The 26,433-nt window shown below is 47.7% G+C and overlaps 1 protein-coding gene and 1 long non-coding RNA gene across 2 annotated transcripts in view; one reads left to right on the top strand and one right to left on the bottom strand.

Annotated features, from left to right (window-relative positions):
- Positions 1 to 8,845: 8,845 nt before the first annotated feature.
- LOC122236977 lies at positions 8,846 to 12,066 on the top strand. The gene is made up of 2 exons (XR_006215169.1): positions 8,846 to 8,937; positions 11,790 to 12,066. It is a non-coding gene; the product is annotated as an uncharacterized LOC122236977 (long non-coding RNA).
- A 2,357-nt stretch (positions 12,067 to 14,423) lies between these two features.
- The window catches only part of TTI1 (TELO2 interacting protein 1), a 44,612-nt gene continuing 32,602 nt past the window's right edge, over positions 14,424 to 26,433 (bottom strand). Inside the window, exon 8 of the mRNA XM_007077708.2 lies at positions 14,424 to 15,156. Within this exon, the coding sequence (XP_007077770.1) occupies positions 14,973 to 15,156 (184 nt within the window). The 3' untranslated portion in view covers positions 14,424 to 14,972. The remainder of the gene's footprint in view (positions 15,157 to 26,433) is intronic.

Genomic DNA, 26,433 nt, shown 5'->3' with positions numbered 1-26,433 from the left:
CAAACCAGGCTTCCTGAAGGTGGCTCAGGATTCTCAGTCTGGGGGGCTATCAGAGATGTCACAGATGAAGTTAATGAGTTGGGGTGGCTTAGCTCAGGTCCCACTCGCCAGACCTACATCTGTTCCCCCTGTTACCTAACATAGAGTTTTAAGCAATGAGTCTGATGCTAAACCTCCAGTTCTCCAAGAATCCTTCTGGTCCCCATTTACTCTGCAGGACTGGAATTCCTTGTCACTTCTGGACCCTGGGCCTGGCAGGTCTGAGGCTTTGGCCTCCGTTTACTTTGTAGTTCTCATCCCTTTCCATTCCAAAGAGTTTACCATATTTGTGAGTATGGCTATGTGATTTCATTTATTTAAAAATATATGTAATTTATATATTATTGCACTGTATAAAGAGAAGTTTTTTCCCCCCGCAATTCATGGACAGTGTGGTTAATTTTTTCCTATATCATTATTGACGTATGACTTATATCCAAAAAAGCATCAATGTAAAGTGTAAAAATTCAATGAGTTTTGATAAATATAGTCATGTAATCACTGTTACAATCAAGAAAAGAATACTTTCATCACCAGCCCCTGCAAACTTCCCTTGTACACCTTTGCTATCAATCCTCTTGCCAAAACCCCAGCCCAGGTTATCACTGATCTGCTTTCTATCTGTAGAATAGTTTTGCCTTTCCTACAACTTCACATAAATTGAATCAGAGAGTAGATACTCTTGTGTTTGGCTTCTCTCACTAAACATAGTGATTCTGAGATGTATCCATATCCTGTATTCCAATACTTCATTCCTTTGTACTTTTGAGTAGTATTTTGTTGTGTGGATTTATCACAATTTGTTTATCCATCCTTTCATCGATGCACATTTGGGTTGTTTCTAGTTTGAGGCTATTACATACAAATCTTCCATGTATATCCATACACCAGTCTTTGTGTGGACATGTTCTCATTTCTCTTGGGTAATTATCTAAGACTGAGATTACTGGGCACCAAGCTAAGTGTATGTTTAACTTTACAAGGAATTTCCAAACTGTTTTTCAAAGTGGCTGCACCATTTTGCATTCCCATCTACAATGTGTGAGGGTTCTGGCTGAGGAGCAGGTTATTTTTAAAGCGCGGACTCAATGCCATCTTGACTGGAGGTGACTATAAAAACACTTGCGAATGTAGACTGAGCTGGAAAATGCCAGGAATGGTAATGAAGCTCTGTGAGGGCACAGACTCTTAAGTGTCCTGTTTACTGCTGCATCCCCAATGCCTAGCACAGGTCTTGGCTTATGGCACACACTCTGTAAATGAATATGGATTTGCCTCTGATAAACATTAACAGCTTGTAAGGGCTGGGTCAAAGTTTAGACCCACTGCATCTTATTTAACCAAAGGAAGTTTTTTGGAGCCCTGTTTTCTCCTTCCCTAAATTTCACAAAAACCCTTGTTTTGAACTAGTTGGCATTTCTACCCTGAGTTCTACCACCCTTTCAGCCAGGCTTCTTATCACAGTTCAAGAGGGCCACCCTACCTCCCTGCACTGGGTATGCATTTCAGCCAGCAGGAACGAGAAAAAGGGTGAGAAGGGTACACACTCTCGCTTTAAAAGACACTTGTTTGACGATGAAGATCATTTCTGTTTACCTGTCGTGGGACAGAACTTAGTCACATGGCCGCATCTAGCTGCAAGGGACACCAGAAAACATGGCCTTTATTCTGACAGCTGTGTGCCTAGATGAATAGCAGCGTTCCTGTACTCAGAGGAACGGGAAGATAGATATTGGATCACTTCCAGCAGGCCCCACTGCGAGCCTGACTTTGTCCTGAATTCTAGGTACTTCAGGCTCAGTACACTGTATTATTTGAAAAACATGTTTATTCCTCAACTCTACGGAGGAATTTTCAATTCACTATACAAAAGAAAGCCAGGCTGGTGGGGATAGCAGAGGCGTCTCATTCAGCACCACCAGGCCCAACTCCCTGCCCCCAGGCCAGCCACCTAGTTCTCCTCCCTCAGGGCTGTCTGCTCCAGGTACAGGGGGTAGGAAGCAGTTGAAGGACGGGGCCTTTGCAGAAGGGAGGAGTTAATGATGGGATCCGTTGGAGGCCCATACCGCTAACCTTCCTGGGGCCCTGGGTGACCTACCTGAGGAAGCTCTGGCAGATCCTATCACTGCACTGAGTGCAGACAGCTGGGTCCACCTGGCTGCCCTTCTCACAGTCTATCAGGTTTGGGCTCCAGGAAGCTTAGCAGCCTACAGGGGGTAAGGCAAGTCTCAGAGCTGAGTGTCGGAGACAGTAACCAGCCGCCACATATATCTATTTGAAGTTAATAAAATAGAATACATTAAATAAAACATTCAACTCCTCAGCTGTATCAGTCACATTTCAAATGTTCAATAGAGGGGCGCCTGGGTGGCTCAGGTTAAGCGTCCGACTTCAGCTCAGGTCATGATCTTGCCTTCCGTGAGTTCGAGCCCCGCATCGGGCTCTGGGCTGACGGCTCAGAGCCTGGAGCCTGCTTCTGATTCTGTGTCTCCCTCTCTCTCTGCCCCTCCCCCGTTCATGCTCTGTCTCTCTCTGTCTCAAAAATAAATAAAAGTTAAAAAAAATTTTTTTAAATGTTCAATAGATACAGATAACTAATGGCTACTATAACGGATAGCACAGATAGAGAATATTTCCATCACTGAAGAAGGTTCTATCAAATAGCATCGTTCCAGAGGAAAGACATCTCAGGTCATGTTAACAGAGGCAGAGTACCAAGAAAGAGACAGGTGATAGGGCTGGTCTATATATCATGCCAGGCAGACCTCAGCTGGGCCACTATGGTCCATGGGCCCCAGATTCTGTGAGGGAAGCAACTGAGAGAGAGGAAGGCATCCAGGCATCCAGAGTACAGAGAAGTGTAGGAAATATATCTGTGTCTTGTTTAAAGGAGTTTTAGCATGGGTTCCTCCAGAAGCAAATGCTAGGCCAAAACACTGGGGGCAAGGAGTTTGCCTGGGGGTGATCCCAGGAAGCACCAGCAGGGGCATGGGGAAGTGAGACAAGGAAAGTGTGCACTGTCAGACAAGTGACCGTTGTGAGCAGGTGGGGCTCCATCCTACTGGGAAGCTCTGGGAGCCAAGACAGAACACACATCTCAAAATCATCCTGCCCAAAGGCTGGAGAGTGGTGGTTTTTATGCCTCAGCCTCCTCAGTCATTGGCTGAGGCCTGCTTCCAGGGTGTTAATTCACCAGGACTTCTGGCCTGCAAAGTATTAAGACAGAAGGGCTTCCTTAGCTGTAAAGTCCTCAGGCAAAGAGATGCAAACACGAGGCAGCTGGAAGTTGGCTGGAGCACACTGAAGGGGTAAGACTCGCAGAATATGGGCTGGGCTCTCAGCACCATCTGCTACAAAGGAGGAAGATCAACATCCTTAACCCTAGCCTAGCCTCACCTCTCTCTCTCTCTCTCTCTCTCTCTCTCTCTCTCTCTCTCTCTCTCACACACACACACACACACAAAACCATATGTTTCCCATACATTTCTCACACAACCTTCTTCCTTTTACTCAGACTTACCCTGCTTCCTCCCACCACAGGACCTTTGTATATACTGTTCTGGATGTCTGAGACACTCATCTACTCTTCCTTTTCTCCTTTCATTTAGTTAAGTCCTACTTACTCTTTTTTTTTTTTTTTTAATTTTTAAAGTTCATTTATTTATTTTGAGAGAGAGAGAGAGCACGAGCAAGTTAGGGGCAGAGAGGGGGCGAGAGAGAGAATCCCAAGCAGGCTCTGGGCTGTGAGTGCAGAACCTGATAGGGGGCTTGAACTCACTAACAGTAAGATTATGACCTGAGTTGAAATCAAGTTAGACGTTTAACTGACTGAGCCACCCAGGTACCCCTCTACTTACTCTTCAGGTCTTTGCTCAAAAGACCTGTCCTGTAAGTAGCCTTCCCTGAGGGACACCCCACCCCCTGCCCCAAGGCAAGAACAAGTCCTCCTGCTGCACTTTGCCCCAGCTCCCTGACCTATAATTGCATCATTATATGTTTGTACGGTTAGCTAATACTGCCTTCCCCATTGGACTGTAAGGAAGGAATCTTGCTTGTCTCGTTCACAGCAACACACAGCAGATCCTCAAGAAATGTATGATGAATGAAAAAAAATTAATGAATGAATAAAACAATGAAGCAACAAATGAGTGAATTCCAGTCGGACTGACTAAGACTCCCAGTAGCCAGAGAGGGAATTTACCAGCTAAAGACCCCAGGAAGAGGAGGAGGCTAATTAGCAATTCATTAGGATCCATTTTCACTTCTGTAGTCAATGCTAATCACTTGTTTGTTTAAAACAGGAAGTTCTGCACTCATTAAATCCATTAGTAAATGAAAATGTTTCTCAGGGAAGTCTGGCCTCCCACACTGGAGTCTACATTCAAGGGGCTGCACCCCCTCTTTTGTACAGACCTCCCAGATGTCAGCAAAGCAGGTGCTCACAAGTTGTTGATACCCTAGGCTAGGACCCTAGTCCTTTCTCACAGTAGGAGCCTGTGTCTTCAGCTGAGCTCAGGTTCTGCCCCTGTACAATGGGCACAATGTTTAATCTCATGGCTAGTAGTGAAGATTAGAGGGAGCTGTGTAGTCAGGAATGTCAGCTCATACCTTGGTATTATCCTCCCTGAAAGGCTATGGGAGGAGGGAGTCTATTTTAAGGAAGTAGCTACCCAGCAGCCCCACTGGTTTGAACTTAGGGTCTTATTAACAAGCAGGCTCTTCTTTCCTCATAAGCAAGCAGCCCATGCTTAGAGGGTGCTCACAGGCCCACCCTTGCTTTGCATAGGCTCATTTAATCCTCACAGCCAAACCAACAAGGTAGCCCTTATTACCTGCATTTGCAGGTATGGAAACTGAGAGTTGGAGGGGAGCAGCTCTTGCCCGGGGCCTTTTCTCTTGCCCATGCTGAGCCATATCCTCAGGAAGCCATCTCTGACCCTCGAAAAAGAAATGGGTGCTCTGCCCATCTTAGGCTTCATCAGGTGGGTCTGCCATTCCCGGGTCTTACTCATCCTAATGTTCCCAGGAGGCCGGTAGCTCTGCAGAAAAGAAACAGTTATGTTTGTCCGAGTGCCAACTAGCTTCAGTACTCGGTGCTTGTCATTCATTAAATCACTGAATCCTCAAAAAAAATTCTACTGGGGGAGCTATTATTATTACCATCTCCATCTTACAGATGAAGAAACTGACTTGTCAAAGATCACACGGCTGGTGTTGGGGGGGAAGAATTTCCTCTGACCTTCAAGGTTCTTCTAGCTGGACAAAGAATCAGATTGACATGAGACAAATTAACAGGCAAAAATAAACTTTAATAGTGTATGTATGAGGAGTGCACACACACATGGAAATTCTGAAGACAGTGAAGCAATATGATGCTTATATGAGCTAAGGAGAGCAGTAGGGGATCTGAGGATACAAAGGAGAGAAAGACCATTAGCAGGAAGATGAGAAGAGATGTTTGGAAAACAAAGGTTGTCCTGTTATAGAAATAAGTTTCTTAGGTAAGAAGGAATCTCTGTGAATAACCCTCTTCCCAGTATAAGCAGGCAGTTGAGAGAAGGTAAAAAGCTTTTCCTGAATCTGCTGGGGTTTTATTGCTTTTAACTCAAAATAATGTTCATGACAAACAAACTGGCCCATTTTGGGGTGGCCTGCCTTGAACCCCTAACTGTGTGTAAATGGCAAAGGCAGTCTGCCTTCAGAGCCTGTGCACTTCGCTTCTGGCAGGACTGTTTTGCCCCCACCACAGGCTTCAGGAATGGGGGACAAGGGGCTTGGGGGTGGCATGGCAAGAGTGAGCTCTGCCCTCCACCCAACCAGAGGCCTGCAGAAAAGCCCCAGAGAACAACCTCCCGGGGGAATGCTACCAATCCCTCCCTCAAGCATCTTTTTGATGTCCCCTGACAGTAGATCCCAGGCCCACCTTTGGGGTGTTAACCTGAAAACTAAAACTACCAGTTTTTTTTTTTTACCAGCAAAAGATGGATCTATTCGGGAATAAAAGAGAATTGCAATCTGGCACAAACAAGTTGTGGCAAAGCCATAGCCAAGTTGGGAACAAAGGAGAGGCACACTTTTTTAAGGAGAAAAGGGGCAAGCCGGAAAGGCTGTTATGAACTAAAAATCCATTGGAATAAAATGAAAGTTTGAAGTGTGCTGGCTTCTCACTGGTGGAGCTGTTGCTGGGGGGATAAGGAAAGAATCTCTTCCTCCACTGGAGTAGTGGAGTAGAATCCACCTGCAAGGTCAAGTCTGCATGAGGTCAAATGTGTTTCTTCCTTCTGGGTCTGCAATTGACTGAGTGGTAGGGCATGAGAGCTCCCCCTGCTGAAACCTTCATTTTAGTGGTTTCCCATTACTAATTTTTACAGGGGTATTGAACAGACCAGGCTCTCTTCCCAAAGCTTCATCCTTGTCTCCAGCCTCACTCTTTATGGTTCCTACCTCCCACTGACATGAGCAACACCCTGAATGTGCTGCGTAAGCCTCTGTATATGCTGTTTCCTCTACCCAGAGGGGTCTTTCCCTTTGTGTCTGACAGGCAAATACTGCAAAGCTAGCTTGGATGGCCTTTCCTCCAGGAAGCCTCCCAGTTTCCTTTCAGTTCAACCTCTGTGCTGCCATTTCTACCTCTAACGTATCATCATCTTCATAATGATGACCAGCTCCTACAGAGCACTGCCTAGGGGCCAGGCCTTGAGTCCAGCACTTTATCAGTCAGTTTCTTATCATGCTCCCAGGGAGGTATATTTTTATGCCCATTTAATCAATGCTTAGAGTTATGAAGAGACTTGCCCAAAGCAGCAGGGTGAGAATTCAAAGCCAGGCTGTCCATCTCCAGAGACCATGCTCTTAACTGTTGCTTCTGACCTCCTCCTAATACAGACTTTATACTTGCCTCCTCATGACATGTCTTGTTTAGCGCTTTGAGCCAAGCCCCTAGGAGGCAGCATTTATGTCTTTTTATCTCTGGGCCTGGTACATAGAAAGCCTTGAAAAATGCTTGTTGAATTGGTTTCCATTCTGCAGATTTTGGATCCTGTTGCACAAACTTGATATAATTGATCATGTGATGTCAGCACTCTCAGGTTTGGATCCTATCTTTGTCTTTAACTTGGTGTTTTGGGGCCTGGCATTGGAAAGTTTGGGCATCCTAATGTTGAGAGGAAGGCGCAAACCACAGCCCTGTCCAAGGTGCTGAAGATGCAGTCAGGAAGGCAACCCCTCAACGGGGGGGAAAAAAGGCTGCAAGCCCTGGACAGAGCTGTGGCAGGGCACAGAGCATCCAGCAATGCCTTGAGAGCACTGAGCACGAGCCCTAAATTCTGTCTGGGAAGTCACGAGAAGCTCTGATGCTCGACCTGCTTCTCTTGGGGTTCTAAGGGACTCGGATGAGCTAGGGCATAGATCGGAAATGGTTTTCCTGTATGCACACGGGAGCCATGGTGGGGCAGGGGTGCTGCCTGCACAGTGCACAGCCATCTCCTGAAGAGATCCTCTCCAAGATCCCTTTGCATTTTTGGATTAAGCAATGCCCCCTCCCAACTCCAGCCCTGGTTCCACTTGGGAAATGCAAAGCACAGAAGAGGAGACCCCGACGACATTAGGCTCCTATCACCACAATGTGAGTTTACCATAGAACTGTAGACTCACAAATGTCTTACATTTTAATAATAAAAATTTTTGTGAGTGAATAAGTTACACAGGTATATGGTTTAAAAATGTGAAGAGTATAAAGGGCATAATGTGAAAAGATGTCTTCAGCACTGATCCTGTTATCCTTCCTGGAGGCTGCCACTTGGGTGTTCTTTAAGAGAAATCCCACACATAAAGTGCCCCCATCCCCCACAAATAGTTTCATTGTTCTGCGTGCCATTTTCTTTAATAACGTACCTTGGAGATATACACAGAGAACTAGCTCTCTCTTCTTAAAGACCACATGGCAAGTGTGGGTAAGGAACTTATTTAGCTGGGCTTCTCTGGATGGACCTTCAGGTTGTTTCCAACCTTTTATTTATGCAAACAATGCTTCAACGAACACTTTGTTCATCCTTTTTGCACACGGACAAGGAAATTCCTAAGAGCAGGACTGCTGAGTCAAAGGGTGTGTGCATTTTAAATTCTGATAGCTGTTGCTGTTTTATTCATTTTGTTACAGGGATGTACCCTAGTTTATTTAACCAGTCCCTCCCTCCCCAAGCTCTTCTCCTACCTTCTTTTCAATTTCTAATATTTGCTTTTACAAAATAGTTAACAGTAACATTTCACTTTGGAGGCACCATTCTTTAGTACAATGGTTCACTAGAATTTCTGTGTTGTGAGGGGGAAGGTACATGGGATGTTTTGGCCTCTTTTGGATGGATGTTTATGTTCTATGATTAGGTTATTTCCTATCTTTTGCACCCAGTCTCTTGAGATATTAATGTAAAGCATTAGGCATAATGCCTGGCACATACTGGACATTCAGTATTGCAAGTTCCTGTAAATCACAATGTTGCAGTGAATTGCCTATGCATGTACATCTTTGTGCACACGTGTGGGCATTAAATTCTTAGAAGCAGAATTGCCGGTCGAAAGGTGCACACATTCAGATTTGCTAACACTGCCAGTTTTGACCTCCAAAAAGCTTGTGCCACCTTACATATCCGTTTCCCCACATACTTGCCAACACTTTATTATCAAGTCACAGATGTTTTAGGGGGTGGAACAATGCTTGGAGGCTGATTGGTTCAAACCCTTTAGGGAGCAGACAGGGACACTGAGGCCCAGGGAGGGGGAGGGGGTGCCCAAGGTCACCTGTGAGCTGGAGCGCAGTTCAATTAGAATCTCTGGCCTCTCCTAGGGAACTGGGCAGTGTCCTGGGTGGAATGTGTGAGAGTACTGGATGGGCTCCATGAGGTGAGAAAGGACACAAAGATGGGGCGAAGGGGAAGGGGGTGCACTGAGGTCTGTCTACTCCCCACCCTGCCTTAGGGAAGGCAATATTTTTATTTCATGAAGAAACTTCTGACTCTTCTCTACTACTTCTCTCCACCTCTCCCCCCACCAACGTCTTCTCCCTTGGAAACGGCCTCAGAGATTCTGAAAGGTGCTTTCCTTACTTCTGAGCCCGCTTGTGTGGGAGGAAGCTGAGGACGTGAGGGTACTGATTGAGAGAGCAGGTTGAGACCCAGGAGCTGTTGTGCAAAAAGAATGGCAAATTATATAAGGAGGGAAAGCGGAAGGGTGGGGGCTGGAGGCAGCCATTCATCAGTGCTTTTTAACCCTTTCCTGTTGCAAAAGCAGGCAGCCCCGGACGCTGGGAGGGATGGCTGCAGTGAGAGACATTTTCAAAAATGGTTTGTGCTGAAGGCTTTGAAGGGAGGACAGCACCACTCCCTCCTCGCCCTTTGCAGACAGGCTTTGTACTCTGGGTAAAACTGTCGGAAAAGGTAGAACAGCTCCTAATCTAGGAGATGATTCCTGGGGGAAATCAGGCTGCTTTTCAAGCGTAATTTGAAAAGCCGCTGCCTCCAAACTTCAGTGGTGGCAGGGGGTGGGGGGGCGCAGAGAGGAGAATGCCATTTATAAAGCAATCAACGCTTCGACAGAGTCAGCCATCACTCAGAATTATTTTCCGAAATTTGGCCTCTATTCCGTACTCTGGAGGAAAGGCAGTGTGGGCACTTTGCTTCCAATCAAGCCCGACACAGAAGCTGGGGTAAGTCACACAAAGGGAGAGGGGCCCCCGCACTGTTCATCACGGCTGGAGCTGCGGAAAATCATTTCTAGGGCTTCTCAACTCTCCGGCACGAGCTGGAGGAAGCCTCATCAGAGGCTCCATTCATCTCACTTCTTACTTTTAAACTTTAAAGCACATATTTATGTGCCTCAAGTTGCCCATGAACCACGGCACGTCAAACAGTTTGGGGTTGATGGAAGAGGTGCATTTTCTCGTCCTGGGACTTTCGGGAACACAATTTCATCGCCAGTCTCTCTCCCTTCCAATTGCTCCTGGATGCTGCCACGAGATGAATATTCCTAAAATGCTGCTTTTCATACATTACTCACCTGTTCAAAAACCTTCTAAGGCCACTTCTTGATCTCTTATGGCTGGAATCCCTAGGTTGGCCTTCAAGGCCCTTCATAAATGTGGCCTCAGCAGCCACACCTGCTAACACATACCCTCCCAGACCGCCGGGCCATAATGGTCACCTGCCACAGACACGGGGTGGTAGCTGTCACTGGTGCCCACTGCCCACTCCGCATCTCTTCCTGGTAACCAAATGCGGTCCTTCCCTTTAGGGGAAACCACTCCACCCCAGCTCTGCCTCCATTTGGTTTGGGGGAGCTGACCTGAGCATCTGTCTCCAGGCCTGCCATGAGAATGCCGTATACGAGGCAGCGAACTATGGTCCACAGGCAGAATAATGGCTCACGGCTTATTTTGTAAGGATTTTACACATTTAAAAGGTTGTAAAAAAAAAAAAATCAAAGAAAATGCCACACAGATCCTATGGCCTGCAAAGCCTAAAATATTCACCATTTGGCTCTGCACAGAGAAAGTTTGCCAAAACCTGCTTGGATGCACAATGCTTGGTTTGGGGTGGGGCAAAGGATGGGCTGAGCCGAGAGGAGCTAAGCCTAGGACTTGAGTTTGGAACTGCCAGGAGGAGGTGCACATGCTCCTAGGCTTATTAAAACTCAGAGAAAGAAGCCTGGAACTATTGGCCATCCTGGACACTTGATAGAGAGAGGCTGCTAGAGAAGGACGGGGAAAACAGAATCAAAATGCGGAGCCTGGCTTTGGGATCTGGAGCCAGGAGAGCCCGCTGGTTACGTGAGCCAAGATGTTTCTTTCCGCTCAAGCCAGTCTGAGTTGGGTCTTCCTGTCAGTGGCAGTGGAAGGAGTTATGATGAGATAAGCAGATATTGGCAAGTATCCCCGTCTGCCTTCCGGCACGTCATTTTCTGCGTCTGGAATGCCCTTTATCCTCTCTTCCTGACAAAAGTCTCCTTGTCCTACCAGGGTCTTACCCTCCTCTGCTGGGGTTCTCCTTAGTTCCTGGGTGGTTTATTCTGAGATTTAACCATCTACTTCGTCAGCTGTAATCGTCCAGGGGAGTACGTATCGCATCCTAACAAAGCTGTGAGCGAAAGGGTCGGGTGGACGGAAGGGAAAGGATGCAGTGTCCACGCCCCGGGCACTATGCTAAACATTTGGAAACATGACAGCACTTACCCTTCCTGCTGCAGCCATTCAAAGAGGCAGAAGCAGTAACTCCGTTTTAGAGATGGGAAAATAAAGGGAAGTGACTCACCCGAGGTCACACAGGCACTAAGAGGTAGAGTCTGAAACCAGCCCCAGCACTGATGAGCCCCGGGTCATCCATGCTCTTTCTCCAACACGAGTCTCCTGAGGACCACACTCAACCCCTCTGGAGGATCCCTGGATCCATGTCTGTGCTTTCCTGCATCCCCCAGGAGGCGCCCACTGCCTACAGATCAGAGCTCAAAGTCTCCACCTGACACTGGAGGCCTTTCGGGACCTACCCTTAACTCCAGCCAAACCAACACTCAGAAAGCCTGAATGAAAGAAAAACCGTCACTGCACCAGCCGGGTTTAACAGGGGGCAATGATCGTTTTGAGAAGCCCACGTAAACAAGGACTGGAATGAGTCAGCTGGACGGGTTCAAATTAAAGTTGCTTGGGTAGAATAATAACCGGAGAGGCACTCTAATAAGGTTTTGTTTTGTCTTTTTTTAATCAGGTGCAACAATCTGCCTGCAGGAATACGAAAGCAACTCAGGATGTCTTTACTCTTTGAGGAGGAGATGGGTTTTGGAACACCATGGCAAGTCCTCCCACGCGGATTATCTCCTGGACAGCCTCCCGAGAGCCCACGTGTTATCACGGCACAGGACGTGTGTGCGTGTTCCCCCCGCCCCTCTTGGCACACCATTATGGCCTGCCCTGCCCAGGCGCCCTGGGAAGGCAGGCTACTTTAATCGCACTGGAAGCCTGGAAATACACGACAAGTCACACCACCTCTCTGACCTGTTTTCTCATTTGTCAGGACCTAGAGATTGAATTAGCCTCTCACTTTGCGTCCCCGGTGGAATTAGGAACAATGCTGTGAATCTTTTTACAGTACTCTCAATTAGAGGGCATTCCCCCCCCCCCCCACCTTCCCAAAGGAAATCATCTCAGAATTTTAAAGTGGAATAGAGTTAAGCAATTCTCTCTTTCAGGGGTTCTTCACTTGGGATCCCCACGGGGTCATAGGTGAAGTCTCTAGAATTGTACCTAGAATTTGCGAGATCAGCTAGGCAGACCCTGTAAGCAATGAGACGGTGCCTGACTGGTCTTGGAGGACGCAGTGCCTGGGAGTGATGGGGGAAGAGTGGGTCCTGTCATCAGATTCCCCCTGGAGGGACCCAGAATCCCCCAAATTAAGCTCTCTCTCTCTCTCTGGTCCATTCTCTCCACTCTGCAGGCGGGATTGCTGAGGCCCAAAGAGAGGGAGGGCCCCTGATGACCCAGACCAGAAGTCAGGCTGCTGCCACCTAGACCCAAGCTGGACATCCTTTGCCCTTGCAGAGAAAGACCCTAAAAAGAAATGAGGGGCCTCTCCAGACTGACTGGGAGCCCTTGCTCCAATATGTCTCCATGCCAACTGCCTTCTGGGTTTTATAGAGCTTGGGGATTATCTGCATCACTGGAGAAGTTATCTAGATGGTGCCTCACCATGCATCTGGTAAGGATGCATTCATCATTTGTAGGATCCTTCAGCACATTTGTGTGTGTGTGTGTGTGTGTGTGTGTGTGTGTGTGTGTGTGTGTGTGTCTGTGGCTGTGTACCTAAATTTACATAATCTGTGTTTTAAATCCCTCAGCTAAAAGAAAAATTGAGTATTTATCCTGCCTTTCTACATAAACTCCCTCAAGGTTACTGCATGGTTGATGAAGGGAAGGTTCCCTTTACACAAGTACTCTAGCTAAAAGCAAGCTGGTGTGGTGGGACCGAACAACACTACTGTGCATTCCCTAACGAGTGAGTGGATCCAGGCGAGGATCACCAGTGACTGCCAATCTCATAAGAGATCAGATATTATACACCTCCTGATGGAAGTAAATAATCCCACTTACGGAGGAGTGTTGCCAAAAACAAAAATGAAAACAATCAAACCGGATCACGCCTCCTGTTCTGCCTTCCCATTTACAGGAAATACAGGTGACAGGAGAAGCCTGTGAAATGACCCCCACGGGGATGTAATCAGTAAATCCAGACTGTGGGAAATGCTGTAGGATAAATGACCTTATTTCCTCAACAGAAACTTAGCGGGAAAAGAAAAGAGAGGTGGAGAAGGGATCTATAAATTAAAAGGGATTTATGAAGGGACATACAGATAACAGGAATGTATATACCTTATTTGGATCCTGATTCAACGCACTGGGGAAACGTAAACATCTAATTCCATACAACGTGAAAGGGCCACTGCCGATTCGTTTAGGTGTGATGATGCTATTGGGGTTTATGTTTAAAAAAAAAAGTTTGGGGGTGCCTAACTGGCTCAGAGAGTTAAGCATCCGACTCTTGATTTCAGCTCAGGTCATGATCTCAGGGTTGGTGAGTTTGTGTCCGGCGTCGGGCTCTGTCCACTGATAGTGTAGACCCTGCTTGGTTGGGATCCTTTCTCTCTCCCCATCTCACTGCCCTTCCCTGTTTACACTCTGTCTCTGTCTCAAAAATAACTTAAAAGGGGCGCCTGGGTGGCTCAGTCGGTTAAGCGTCCGACTTCAGCCCAGGTCACGATCTCACAGTCTGTGAGTTCGAGCCCCGCGTCGGGCTCTGGGCTGATGGCTTAGAGCCTGGAGCCTGCTTCCGATTCTCCCTCTCTCTCTGACCCTCCCCCGTTCATGCTCTGTGTCTGTCTCAAAAGTAAAATAAACGTTAAAAAAAATTAAAAAAAAAATAACTTAAAAAAAAAAAAAGGTTTGGATAGGACATCTGGGATGTGCTTCAAAATACTCCAGGGACTGGATGGGCTGGGGAGGTAAATGGGTGAGGGTAGCAATGAAAGAAGGCTGGCCGTGTGCTGGTGACTGGTCCAACAGTGTTATGGGTACACAGGGCTTGCTGTATACTATTATCCATAATAAACAGTAAAAAATAATCAATCTCTTCTTGAACAGGTATCCAAAAAATTGTCAAGAGTGTTTGTCTTTGGAGAGGGAAACCAGATGTCTGGCGAATAAGGAGGGGAGACTGACTTTTCACTGTTTCTGTTTTGTGCTGCTTGGATTTTATACCAGGGCTCTGCCTTATCCATTTAAGAACTTAAACGCATTTCTTAAAAATCACCCAATTTAAATAACAAACTTTAAAGTGAGCTCTTGATCATACTGTTCGTCCAAGAGGTGCCTTTATTTCATCTTCTTCCAAATAACAGGTTAGGTACAATGAGCTGGCTCCAGCTCATTGTTTGAGGAGAGGACGTGCACGCGTCTGTGATGCGGGGCTGTGCTCTGAAGAGTCTTGGATGCGTGGTACTTCCACATGGTCGTCAGATGCCCGGGGGGACACACTCGGTGCGCAGCAGAGGCCCTCCCCGCCACCTGTCCTGAGGCTCTCCGATGTGGGAGGATGTGGCGGGCACGGCCCAGGAGGCAGCTGGGGCCTCGGAGATGGTAAGCGAAGGAGTTAAGCCCTTAGAGCTGCTAGACAATGTCATTTGAAAACACCAGGTATGAAATATAAATAACAGTCAGCTACTTTCCTTCAATCCAATTTCTAAGCAGTTGTGTGATCGATCAATTTATAAATCGATCGGCTGTCTAATCCACCTTCGGAGTCTTCTCTGCTGCCGTGCCACCGCCTCGGGCCAGGGTGGGGTCGGCCCCGCATGCGGGGACGGGGGATGCTGCTGTATCCAGGTGTATGTGTGTGGGGTCACTGAAGCTCCTGGAGCAGGCGGAGCACATTGGCCGCATAGGGGTTGCCCTGTCCTGTGGTCTCCCGCAGCTGCACAGGGTGGAGGCTGGGGTGGGGAGGTGTGAACTGCTCCGGGCAGTAAAGTTCGTTCAGGAGAAACCAGGTGGAGTCCGGGTCCACCTTCATCAGGTGGAGGAAAACTCTGTGGAGAGACAGAAGGGATGGTGGGCTGAGGTCACGAGGGAGGGGAGAGAAGGGACAGAGGCTGGTGTTCTACGGAAGAGGCTGCTTATTGGGCTATTGGAGATGAAACTGGTAATAACATCAAATCCCTTCGAATAGCACAGCAAACCCACTTTAGTTCATAAGACAGGGCCATTAGGATGGTCCCAAAGTGTATAGTTTCATATCCATTGACACAGAGAAGTAATTAGTCTGAGCAGAACAATATTGACATCAAACAAGCTCTTGGCAAAGAATCCAGTTAAGTTCTGGGGTGTCAAGCAGACGTTTTCAAAGAAAACTGACAGGGCCCACCCCTCATTTCAGGCTCACAGGGCAGGCCCACACTCCTGAGTCTCCGGGTCCTCATCCTTGGCCCCCTAGCTTGCTGCTGAACTGGGTAGCTGGCCTCTTCTGGCCACCAAGAGCCAAGGATTCTTGGTAGTCTGGACATGTTCATAAAGGGATCAGACCCAGTTATTTGCCTGAGGCAGGAACGGACAGAGCCAGGCCAGTCTAGAGGCAGAGCACTGGTGTCCTCCACATGACAGGGACAGAGCTGAAGGAGCCGGGGCCACCTAACACCCTATGCCCACGAAGGGTGAGGCTTTTCAACTTGCACCGAACTCTGGGGCCACACCCTTGCCTCTTATCTCCTCATATCCCATTTCTGAATGACCAACCAGGTGCCCAGGGCCACCGCACTGGGCAGTCCAAGTATAAATTTCATCGCCCTGGCTGACGCAGTGGTTCAGGTTCTGGCTTTTCAACCTCAGGGAGGAGAAGGTCCTCCTCAGTTGGGCAGCTCCGTGAGCCATCCTCCCCATCTCAGTCCACAGGGCACATGCTCAGAGAAGATGACCTTCCTGGACCATTTTGTTTAGGTGGCTGCCCCCTCCTTTTCTTTCGGGACACCCTTCCCAGCACTTACTGTCCATCTTCCTTCCTCACAATACAGCCCCTGAGGGCAACGACCATGTCTGTTGGGTTCACCGCTATACCCTGGGCACCTGGGATGGCACATGGTAAGCTCTCAACAAGTACTTCACCCGACAGGTTCTTGTATTTAGCTAAGTGGTCTATTACACTGCACACTAATGACTTAAGATGACAGATCTCTCTGGAAAATTACATTCTATAAAAGGATCTAAAGGAGGGGCCAGCTGCTCACCACCAAGGAAGGACTAGGGAACATTACCAATAGGATTCATGTTGTCGTAGGCATCACTGCTATGTGGCCGTGGGAGATTTTTCAACTTGTCTTGCTCTCAGTCTCTAAAAATGCCTTGTTTCTAAAAATTGGGGATGTACTTCACTCAGGGTTTTGCTGAGGTTTAAATGAGAAGACACAGATCCAGACCTACACAGCGCTTAGCCCATGCGATCCCTATCTACCCAGTCATAGGGTAGATAGTATCTATTGGATGGATCACATGTTATTCTTGATGACCATCCCTAGGAGCCTTTCCCATACTGTTGGGCATCAAATGGGAACTTCAATGGAGCTAAATCCTGTTTTTAATTTTGTTAATCTGAAAAACCGTGCCCTCAGGGGATTTGGCTTTTACTTTGGGGAAGCCAGTTTTGCTTTCTTCCTTGGGTTTAATAGACACCTGCGAAGGAGGCAAGGTAGGCAGGTGGGAGGGGACCCTTTGAACAGGTTTTTGGCCTGGTCTGTGCCTAGACAATTTAAGTTTCCTTTACTTAGGATAATCTTGTGCTTATAATCTCAGCAGTGGTTGCTGGAGAAGTGGTTAGAATATTCTAATTCACTGTTTCCACTTCACCGCAGAAAGGAGATGGGCCTGCGTGGGAGACAATTTTTGTTTAAAAACAAAAATATCTTTGATAATTAGAGTGGCAAGGGAAATTATGAAAAAACACACCAAAAATGGGAAGCTGATTTCTATTTACACGTGACACAGTTGACAGGTTTCCCTGGTGCCAAAGACTGTCAGAATGCAAATGGTTTTGTGTGATTTTTTTTTCTCCTTCTAGGACTAGAACAATTTCTCAAGCTACAGCATGGCGCACGAAGGAGTATTCTGATCCGGGCAGTACCCAGCGAAGTGGTGCCCCAGCCCAGCCCACGTCAGTCAGAGCTCGGCTCTGACTTACATGGCATGAAAGCATTGCAATGTTCTTTTTGAGTCCTTTTTAACATGCTAAATGTGGATGTTGTATTCTCTGGCAGGAAAGGAAAAGGAAAGAAGCCACTCTCCTTGCCCTGTCAAAACGCCTTTTTTTTTTTTTTTTAAGTTTATTTATTTATTTGGAGAGAGAGAGAGAGAAAGAGAACGAGTGGGGCAGGGGCAGAGACAGAGATGGGGACAGAGGATCCGAAGTGGGTTCTGCATTGACAGCAGAGAGCCTGACACGGGGCTCGAACTCACAAACCATGAGATCATGACCTGAGCCAAAGTCAGATGCTTAACCCAACCCTGTGAGAACTCGTAAATAAGATACTAACAGGGAGGCAAAGAAAGCGTGCATACGAAGTTCACTTTCTTTTACTGAGTAAAAGCCAAATTCTTGGGAGAATTATTTTGAGTCTCTTTCCTTAGCTATTAAATGGGTGGACTCCCCAGAATGGCAGGCAGCGACGCAAGTTCCCTCTCCTGCCTCTGCGGCTTGGAGCAAGTTAGTTGCCTCTTTCTCCAAAGGAAGATGATCACAGCCCCCACCCCCACCCTCCTCACAGGTTTGCTGCGAGGCTCTAAGGGAGATGAGGTGCAGGAAAACACTTTGAGGCATACAATGAAAACACTGTTCCTTCCAGAGAGTATGTGTGTGTCTAAGGAATAATTATCACTACCAACCTCAGCAGCACCGCCACACCACAGAACCTTCTCAGACACTCTGAAAAGGGCAAAACATTTGTCTTTTGTTTCACTCATAATTTCCTTCCTACTGACTTGGTGGGGGTCCCAGTTCTCAGCCGATGGTGTTCTAATTTTGCCCGTCATTTTCAGGAAGAAGCGAATGCAGTATTCTTTGCCCTCTGTGCGCCTGAGGTTGGGAGGGAATGCCACGCTGTGCAACCAGGTGCTGGCAGGTGTAGCTGTGCGCTTGCTCGGCCAAAGACATGCAGCCTGCTGAACTCTAAACACCGACACACATTCTGAACCTGGACCTTGTTCACTTTAAGGCCCTGGGAGCCGAGCGGAGATCCAGCAGGTCTTGTCTGAGAGCTCAGTGGCCCAGCTTTGCTCCAAACTCTGGTACCAGCTTGTCCTGGGGCTGGTTCCTGCCCATCCTTAGCTGGGGACAGGGGCTCCCAGAAAGTGAAGAGCCCAAAGCTGAAGACCTTAAAAGCCCTTGTGAGTCATCCAAAGCCAGAAGACAAAGACAGGACCTCTGCTTTGACGAGATTGGGGCAACTGCCTGGAAAATGTTCCTAATACATCATGAGACGTGGCAGAGATGGCTGTTGAACATGCCAAATGGCCAGCTCCACGTTTTCTCAAACCCAAAGAGAAACACTTAAAAAAAAATATATGTACACCATTTAAGTCCTGAACAAAAATTTCCTTCTCCTTCCCCTAGGCCCAAATCAGTGGCTCCAGGGAGCACAGTTATCAAGAGATTATCTGGTCCCCAGAGTTTCGGGAGGCACTCAGCTGTGCCTCATGCCTCCGAGTGTCCTGAGGCGAGTGATTATCTCTCAATAACCTGTAGGGCCGTGTAGCTTAAATGATAACTTGACTTTAAAAAATTTAGAACTTGCCGTTAGGCAGTTTCTAAGCAACCTCTGTTTCCATGGCAAAGAAGCCTGGTGTTTATACTGATTTTTCACTTAAAATGCGGTTTTATTGAATTTCGCTTCATGCAGGCAGCCATTTCCCCGCACTCCAGCCCTATCTACAATTGACGGGCAGCAGCAAGTACCTAATAAACTCCAGACACCAAAACCCACAGAAGCGGCTCATTCCTTCATGATCAATAGCGGACCGCTCCCGGTGACAAAGCAGGGGGCGAGGTGGCCTGGGGACATAAGCAATGTGCTACCAGAATCCGGTCAGCAGGGGCTGGGGACCATCTCCTTGTGGTTTGCCAAATGTTTCCCAGCACCTGCTCCAGCCCAGGCGCCGGGCTGGGTGCTTGGGATACAATGATAGATGGACAAAGGCTCTGGCCTCAGGGCTCCCCATGTGGGTGGGGAGAACGGACTAATCACAGAGGCCCGTAGTGTACTGTGGAGAGGACCACACTAGGCGTCCCATGTGGGGTGGGGCTGGGGAAGGACTCGAGGAGGGCACGGCAAGCTGCTTCTCTAAGTAACATCGGTTCTATGGCCCCTTCCAGCCCCAGCAGTCCACACTGGTCCTCAAGCACGGGCAACGGGTCAGTGGCAAAACCCCAAAGAAAGCCCTCTGCTGCAGATGCAAACATTACAGGGTGTCCCCTCGGTCTAGACGACGTCTGCTCTAAAGACGCTCTAGAAAACCGCCAGCCAATCGAGGCCCAGTAGAGCTAAATAAACCGTAACTGAAATGCAGAGCTTCCAGCCCTCCTGGGTGACAGGCTATTCTTTCTCTGTCAATTACTTGCTTGAGGGATCTGCTGCTCCTTGTCTCCTTCTGGATTTATAAAATGCTCTCATGAGCTGTCTGCATAAGTGCCAGTGGTAAAGAACTTGTGGCTTTGTGATCTGTTTATTTATTTATTTTGGGCTTCTAAAGAAGTTATTCAGGGATGTCTCCTTAGGAACATGATACAGGCTGTCGCTACACAGCCATGACTAAATGCAATCAGAAAATAAACTCACTCGTCGGAAAGTGGGCACACCCACAAAGTTATTCTAGCTTCCCTGCTATTCCCTCGCTGGCAGAACCTCCACACTCTTCTTCTCTGGCCATCTCTTCTCCCACGACTCAGTACATGCTGATGCTACAAATGAGGCTGTGTGTGTTTCCTTTTAAACAAATGGATGCTCAGGGTGTCGACGTGTCCTAGCCAGCAAGCAGTGGGGTGATGTTTCTATCTCGGTAATTTACTCTAATGGGTCTCGGTTCATTGGTTAACCAGTATTTCAAGCCTGTCCTTTCTTGCTATTCAATTTAGCTATCTTCTCCTGCGAGGAGGTCGTTTTTTGTTTCTAAATGTTGGAAATGGAGGATTATGACTTGGAGCAACGATTTACTCTCCAAATAAATACTACCAATTACCTTTGCAGCTATATGTACTCGTTAGACTTAACTATATTTACCTGTTCAAAACCATTCATCTATCGATCTAACTCCATCTCGCATACTCACACAGAGACCGATAATAAAAATATTTAAATGCAACGGGGACGGGATTTAAAACCATAAACACCAGTAGAAGCTTACAATGCTAATCGTACCCCTAAAGTACCACAAGACAAAGTATCATAAATGCAGTGGAATGACTCCATTGCTTTGTGCATATTTAAAAAGATATGGCACTGAGAGGACCAATCTGTTACAGACAATTCAAAAATAAGCCAGAACCTAGAAGGGTTTAAATCCCACTGGGGCAGGATTTAAAAGCAGCCCCTTCCATCTGGCTGCCTCTCCTGCCTCCAGGCCCCCTGCAGGCCTGGATCCCCCTGGCTACGAAGCCGCTGCTAGGTGCGCAGATTTCAAAGCGGACCTGTGCCAGAGCGCCAAGGGGGCTGACTCAGGCCACATGCGGTGTTCCCTGCTCCTCAGCACTCCCCCTCCACCCCCCACCACAAAGGTGCAAACCCTGAAAGATGAAGCTATCTTGTAGCAGCCTACCTATTTTGTCCCCCCCACCCCCTTCCCCCGCCCAGACTGTTTTCCTGGAACCTACGCTTTGGCGCTAAGCCAGCAGGCTCTGCTGATGGATGCGGGGAAGAAACAGCTCTAGGAAGTATACTTGTGTATTCACCGCAAGGGCGTTAGAGATATTAGTCACAACAGTACTCAGCGTTCTTCTAAGATGACCCATGGAGAAATTTTCTTAGGGTTCAGGACCAAGGAAAGCTGTGCTTTTTTCTACAAAGCCCTCTTCTCCCTCTTTTCTTATTTCAGGGATGCCTGGAAGTTGCACAACATATACATTGCCCTCTTTGCTGTCTGTTAGGGACAGGAGAGCCACATTTAAGGCCCATCTCCAGCAAGGGTGCTGAGCTCTAGGTGTGCGCTTTCTATGTTAACCTCGGCCCCGGCGGCACGTTGGGTTTTTCCTTTTATTATTTTTTGTTGTTGTTGCATACACTTAATTGATAAGATACCCTAGGTCTTTTTTGGAATCAGGAAGAAGTTTAAATAATGCTAACAACCACTACTTACTTTTTCCCATGAGCTGATATTCTCTGCTGAAGAATACAATATGCACGAGTTTACTGAATCCTGGCAATAATGTGACTGGGTGGAAGGCAACAGATATGCCTGCTCGAGTCTCGCAGGTGAGGGAGCAGAGGCTCTGAGAAGTAAAGTGACTCGTCCACGGTGCCACTGCTACCGAGCAGCAACGCGAGGCTCCCTCTAACTCGGCATTCACCTTTGCAATCTTTCAACTTTCAACATGGTACACTTGGCTCATTAATAAAAAAAAAAGTCTTGTGAATAAACACACATATAATAAGACAACCAAGGCTATCTTCCTGGCTACTTTACTCAAGACTGAGATCATGACATTCACGGCAGCCTCTTAGGTGCTCGGGACAGACCACGGACGCTGCAAAGTGAGGAAATGGCTACCCTCCGGTTTGCCAGGCAGTCTGATATGTGAAATCTACTCCGTGCAGGTGATCCTGGCTCCCAACCCAGTAGGATTGGCGTGCACACGCGCAGGCACACCCCATACTTGCCTTTCCCACCGGGTTGTAAAATGGTTGACCCTGGTAAATGATCAATCACATGACAACACCAAGGAAGCAGGGAAAGGATTCGCAGCACTTGATTTAAGTAGCACGGAGGTCCCCACCTTCAGATCTGAAACCCAGCAACCCACTTTGTTTACAATCTGCATGGCAGATGTCTCTTATCTTTGACACCAGGAAATCATGCCTATATATGCACAGTGAACAGCTTCAGATCTGAGTGTATTTTTAGAACAATGAGCCTGGAAAAGAAACGCAGCAATGCCTGTCAAAAGATGGATAATAGGAAAGCTAACTACTTGGGTCTGGATTTGTCAACTATTAATCAAGTGTCAAAAGAAAAAATATCAGGAATGCCCTCATTTCCACGCTGGGCGCAACCCAAGGGGACAACAGCTCTGTAGCCCAAGCTCAAACAAACTGCCCACAACATTTAAGGGGATGAGCTGCTAATTTCAAGCTCAGCTGAACTAACGGATCACCTCGGTGGCTCCTGATCTGTTCAAATATAATAGGCCCAAGTGTGGGTAAAGAGAGGAGCTGGGCTCTGACGGGGATGAAATGAACGAGCCTGTGCTAGTCTGTGTTCGTCCAGGGTTTGAAAGCACCGGCTGGTTCTTTGATGGGCTGGGATCCTACTGCTAGAAAGAAAGCAGGGAAGTCAGCCAGTAAATGAACCTTGAAACCTGGTCCTGACTTCTCACACAGAGGGTGGTAGGGGGACGTGGCACAATTAACATGAAAAGATCATTCTGGGGTGAAAAACTCTCTTCAGAGTTCAGTAAAGATGAAGCAGACTTATAAGAAACGCCATGCCCAAATGTACAGGAACTCATGTAAAGCATCATACATCTAATGTATTTATATATATCCCACATAGGTGTGTATATACACATGAGTATACCTCCAGAACACAAGCCCTGTGAGAGCAGAGGCCTCCTCTCTCATGCTCTCCTCTATTATCAGTGCCTAGAACACTGCCTGGCACGCAACAGATCCTCAGCTGGTCAGTGGAATGACTGAACTGGCTGAGTGGTCTCCCTCACGTATAAATGTAACTCGTGTGCACAATGACTCTGGGAGGAAGGTGTTATCACCACCCTTAGTTTACAGGGGAGGGAAATGAGGCACAAGGAAACGAAGTCATTCGCTCAAAGTCACAGAGTCAGTAAGATCTGAACCTACGTTTGTCCACCTCCAAGGCTGGTGCCCCATGCCCTTATATACAATGGCTATGCAGAGGAAGCTGGGAGGGGACCCCCACCCACAGTACCCCCTCCCCGACCACCACCACACCGAGGACCGCAGCATTCAGTTCCTGTACAATCAGAGGGTGCACCCGCCAGTCACTACCTGCTGGCCCCCTGCATCCCCACCTGGGTCCTGCGCTTGGCAGGCAGAGGCAGGACTGGGGGTGGGGAACAAGTGGCCTAAAAGCTCTGTTCTTCATCTTTTTCAGAACAGGTATTGTTCCTTTTAGCCCCAGGGTGGAAGGCTTATTGGATGATTTGAGTCCTCCCTGCAAAAGACAGGGAGCCTCAGAGGACGCTGAGAGAGAGGCCCAAAGAGTATGGTTTTAACAGAGTTGAGTTGAATCAGGCTGACAGCATGTACAGGCTTTAAGGAAAAACACAGAAATTTGGGGTATGTGCTCTCATCTCAGATTCCTTTCATGTATGGGAAGGAAAAGCTCCATGGTCAGGGAGGCACAGAACTGTGGAGGCCCACTGCATGCCGGGAGAGATCTCAGAGGCTTCTGGGGCTACTGGAGAATTTAAATCAGTTGAGTCTGCCTCTGCCATGGTGGAGGCGGGGGCATGGCTGACACAGACCTGTTATCTGTAATCGAACACTTACCCTCAGGGACACTGCCCTGTTTACAACTGTGGGTAGGCTGACCCCTTCTCCGACACCCCAAATAGGATTTGCTCACTTGTTGTTACCCATTGAAGTTATTTAACCAAATGGACTGGGGGGAGCTGGTATTTCTCTTGCATAGCCAGTTAACAGTGACACCTAGTGGTAATATACAGTGAGGTTCTACCGTACCCCTACCCCCGCCCCTCCCCCAAGTTGCAAGATTTATGCCCCTCCTTACAAGGCACATTCGCTAGATAAAAGCATTAAACTGGAATGGCGTTTCTGTTCTTAGCATTTACAGCCTTGGTTATATCAACCACCCCCTGATCAATTTCCATTTCTAGAGTTTACAGCCTGGATGTAAAAGCCTGCCACAAAGGCTCTATTTAATATGACAAATTAAAAAAGCAAACACAGGCTTGGTCATCCTTTGGAGCCAGGAAAAGCAAACAGGAGGGAGGAAAAAGCCAACCGTAATGCACACAAAGAGGAACTTTCATGGAACTGCTGAGTTTGTCTCCATGCCAACGCTAGGGAGGCCGCCCCTCAGAGGCCCCAGCCCCGACCTGCTGGACTCACAGACATGTGAAGGGGAACAGAGAAGGCTGCCCCAAAATGTGCCACTTTGGTGTGTGAACTGACTTGAGATTGAAGGGAATCAAGACCCAGCAGTTTCAAGAAAAACTTTTACTTCTCCATTAACTACCTAAAAAAATTCGAATAGGGAGCCTGGCCCAGAAAAAGAACTATTACCAGAGATAACTTTTCATAAGAATAACCTAGGTGTATGGCAGGGCAAACATCTAATTACCAAACACCTGATCTTAGGTCCTGTGGATCACCCTGCTCCCTCCCCTTGTGAAGCCCCGGCCCCTAGACCATTCCTCAGGATGGCAAGGAAGCTTCAACTGCCCCATGTGACCCAGGGTCTCATATTTTTATAAGGCTCCCTTATATATGAAATTAAAAAAAAAAAAGTGTTTATCTCCCACTAATCTGTCCTGTATCAATTATTAGACCAGCCAAAGAACCTAGAAGGGTACAGCAGAAGGAAAATTCTTATCCCCCCTAACACAGCTGCTCACCTACCTCCTTTCAGAGCAGCCACCGGCCCTCACTTGTTTCCTCACCAGCCGTGTCAGACAGAGGGGCCACTTCCAAATGAAGCTGGTCATCCACCCCGCGTCGGAAACTCACCAGCTCCAAGGAAGCCGGGGCATTGGGGCATCTGTGGACAGCTCTGGTTTTTACTGCGTTTCTGTTACCCTCTGGCTATAGGGTTCCCCCTTGGGCCCTGGCAACAAACACAACAGCCTTCCCTTCTCCCATGAGTGGGCGGCGGGTGTCAGTGCTTGCTGTGTGGGGGGAATACAGAGGGGCAGGAGTGGGCACAGGGTGGGGGGGGGAGGGCGGCGAGGAGGCTTCTGCAATTGTTCAGGTAAGAGGTGAGGGTGGGTGGCCTAGCCTGGTGGCTTGGAAGTGAAGAGACGTAGACAGTCTGAAGAGAAATTCTGCAAGGTAGGTGGACAGGCTTCCCTTCTGGAACGGATGTAGGGTGTGAGGGAAGAGAAAAATGAAGGACAGACAACTGAATGGAAGATGGGGCCACTTGCTGAGCTAGGGGACCTGATTCATCAGTCCCTGCAGGCATGAGTGTCTCAGTACCCAGCCACCCGCCTCTCTTCCTGCAGTAAGGAGGCTCACAAAGAGACCAGGTTTCCCATTGTCTCAGGCTTCTTTTCCCATTTAGAGAGCTTATTAGTTTCTGAATCAAGATGCCAAATCAGCTCCTGATCAAGGACAACACTGGTTTTTTTCCCTTGACTTCAAAATAAGTTTGCAGATGATGTGTTTGTGAACCAATCAACCTTGCACTTCCTCCCCTCCCAGCCTGGCAAGAGGGAGGTCATCTGACTCAACCCCGAATGGAATGCGGTAGAGCAAACAAAGGCACTGCAGTCAAGTGGTCTGGCTGCGTTTTCCTCCTCCAGAGGCACCTTGAATACCAACTCAAAATTCAGCAAGGTCCAATTCCAGGTTTAATTGCTTTTAGCGGCACAAAAGAAAATCAGAAATGAAAAGATAATGAATTGCGAATATTAGCCTGTTTGATGGTTCTCAACTTGAAGGATAGGTACGGGGTGGATGCAGAAAAAGTAGAATGGGGCAGAGAATGTGAAAGTCAGATCGTTGTGACTCTTGGTTGTAATAGGCACACAGAAGCTTCAGGATGAATTTATTACGTTGTTGGGTTGTACCTGAAATCAGCACCATTAGCTTTAGGAACACAGCCAGGGGTGTGTGTGTTGGGGGGGTGGGGAGACTCTTTTCACCCTAAGTTGGTTCTTTAAGGAACAAGAATGTCTGAGGATAAGAAGCTGGTTGGGATGCGCCCCTGTGCTCCAGAAACCATGACTGATTCTGGGCCTAGGGGAAGTGACGGGGAAGTGACAGAAAGAAAAAAGGGAACTGGGGAAATCAAGAGCAAAAAATTGCAAAGGACAATAAATCAATTCAAAAAGATATTTCCATCACTCCCAGAGACTGCAAGGTTTATAAGGGGCAAGCAGCCTTCCTCATTTC

The sequence above is a fragment of the Panthera tigris genome, chromosome A3, assembly GCF_018350195.1.
Source record: "Panthera tigris isolate Pti1 chromosome A3, P.tigris_Pti1_mat1.1, whole genome shotgun sequence".
NCBI lineage: Eukaryota > Metazoa > Chordata > Mammalia > Carnivora > Felidae > Panthera > Panthera tigris.
This window is presented reverse-complemented; position numbering and strand designations above follow the sequence as displayed.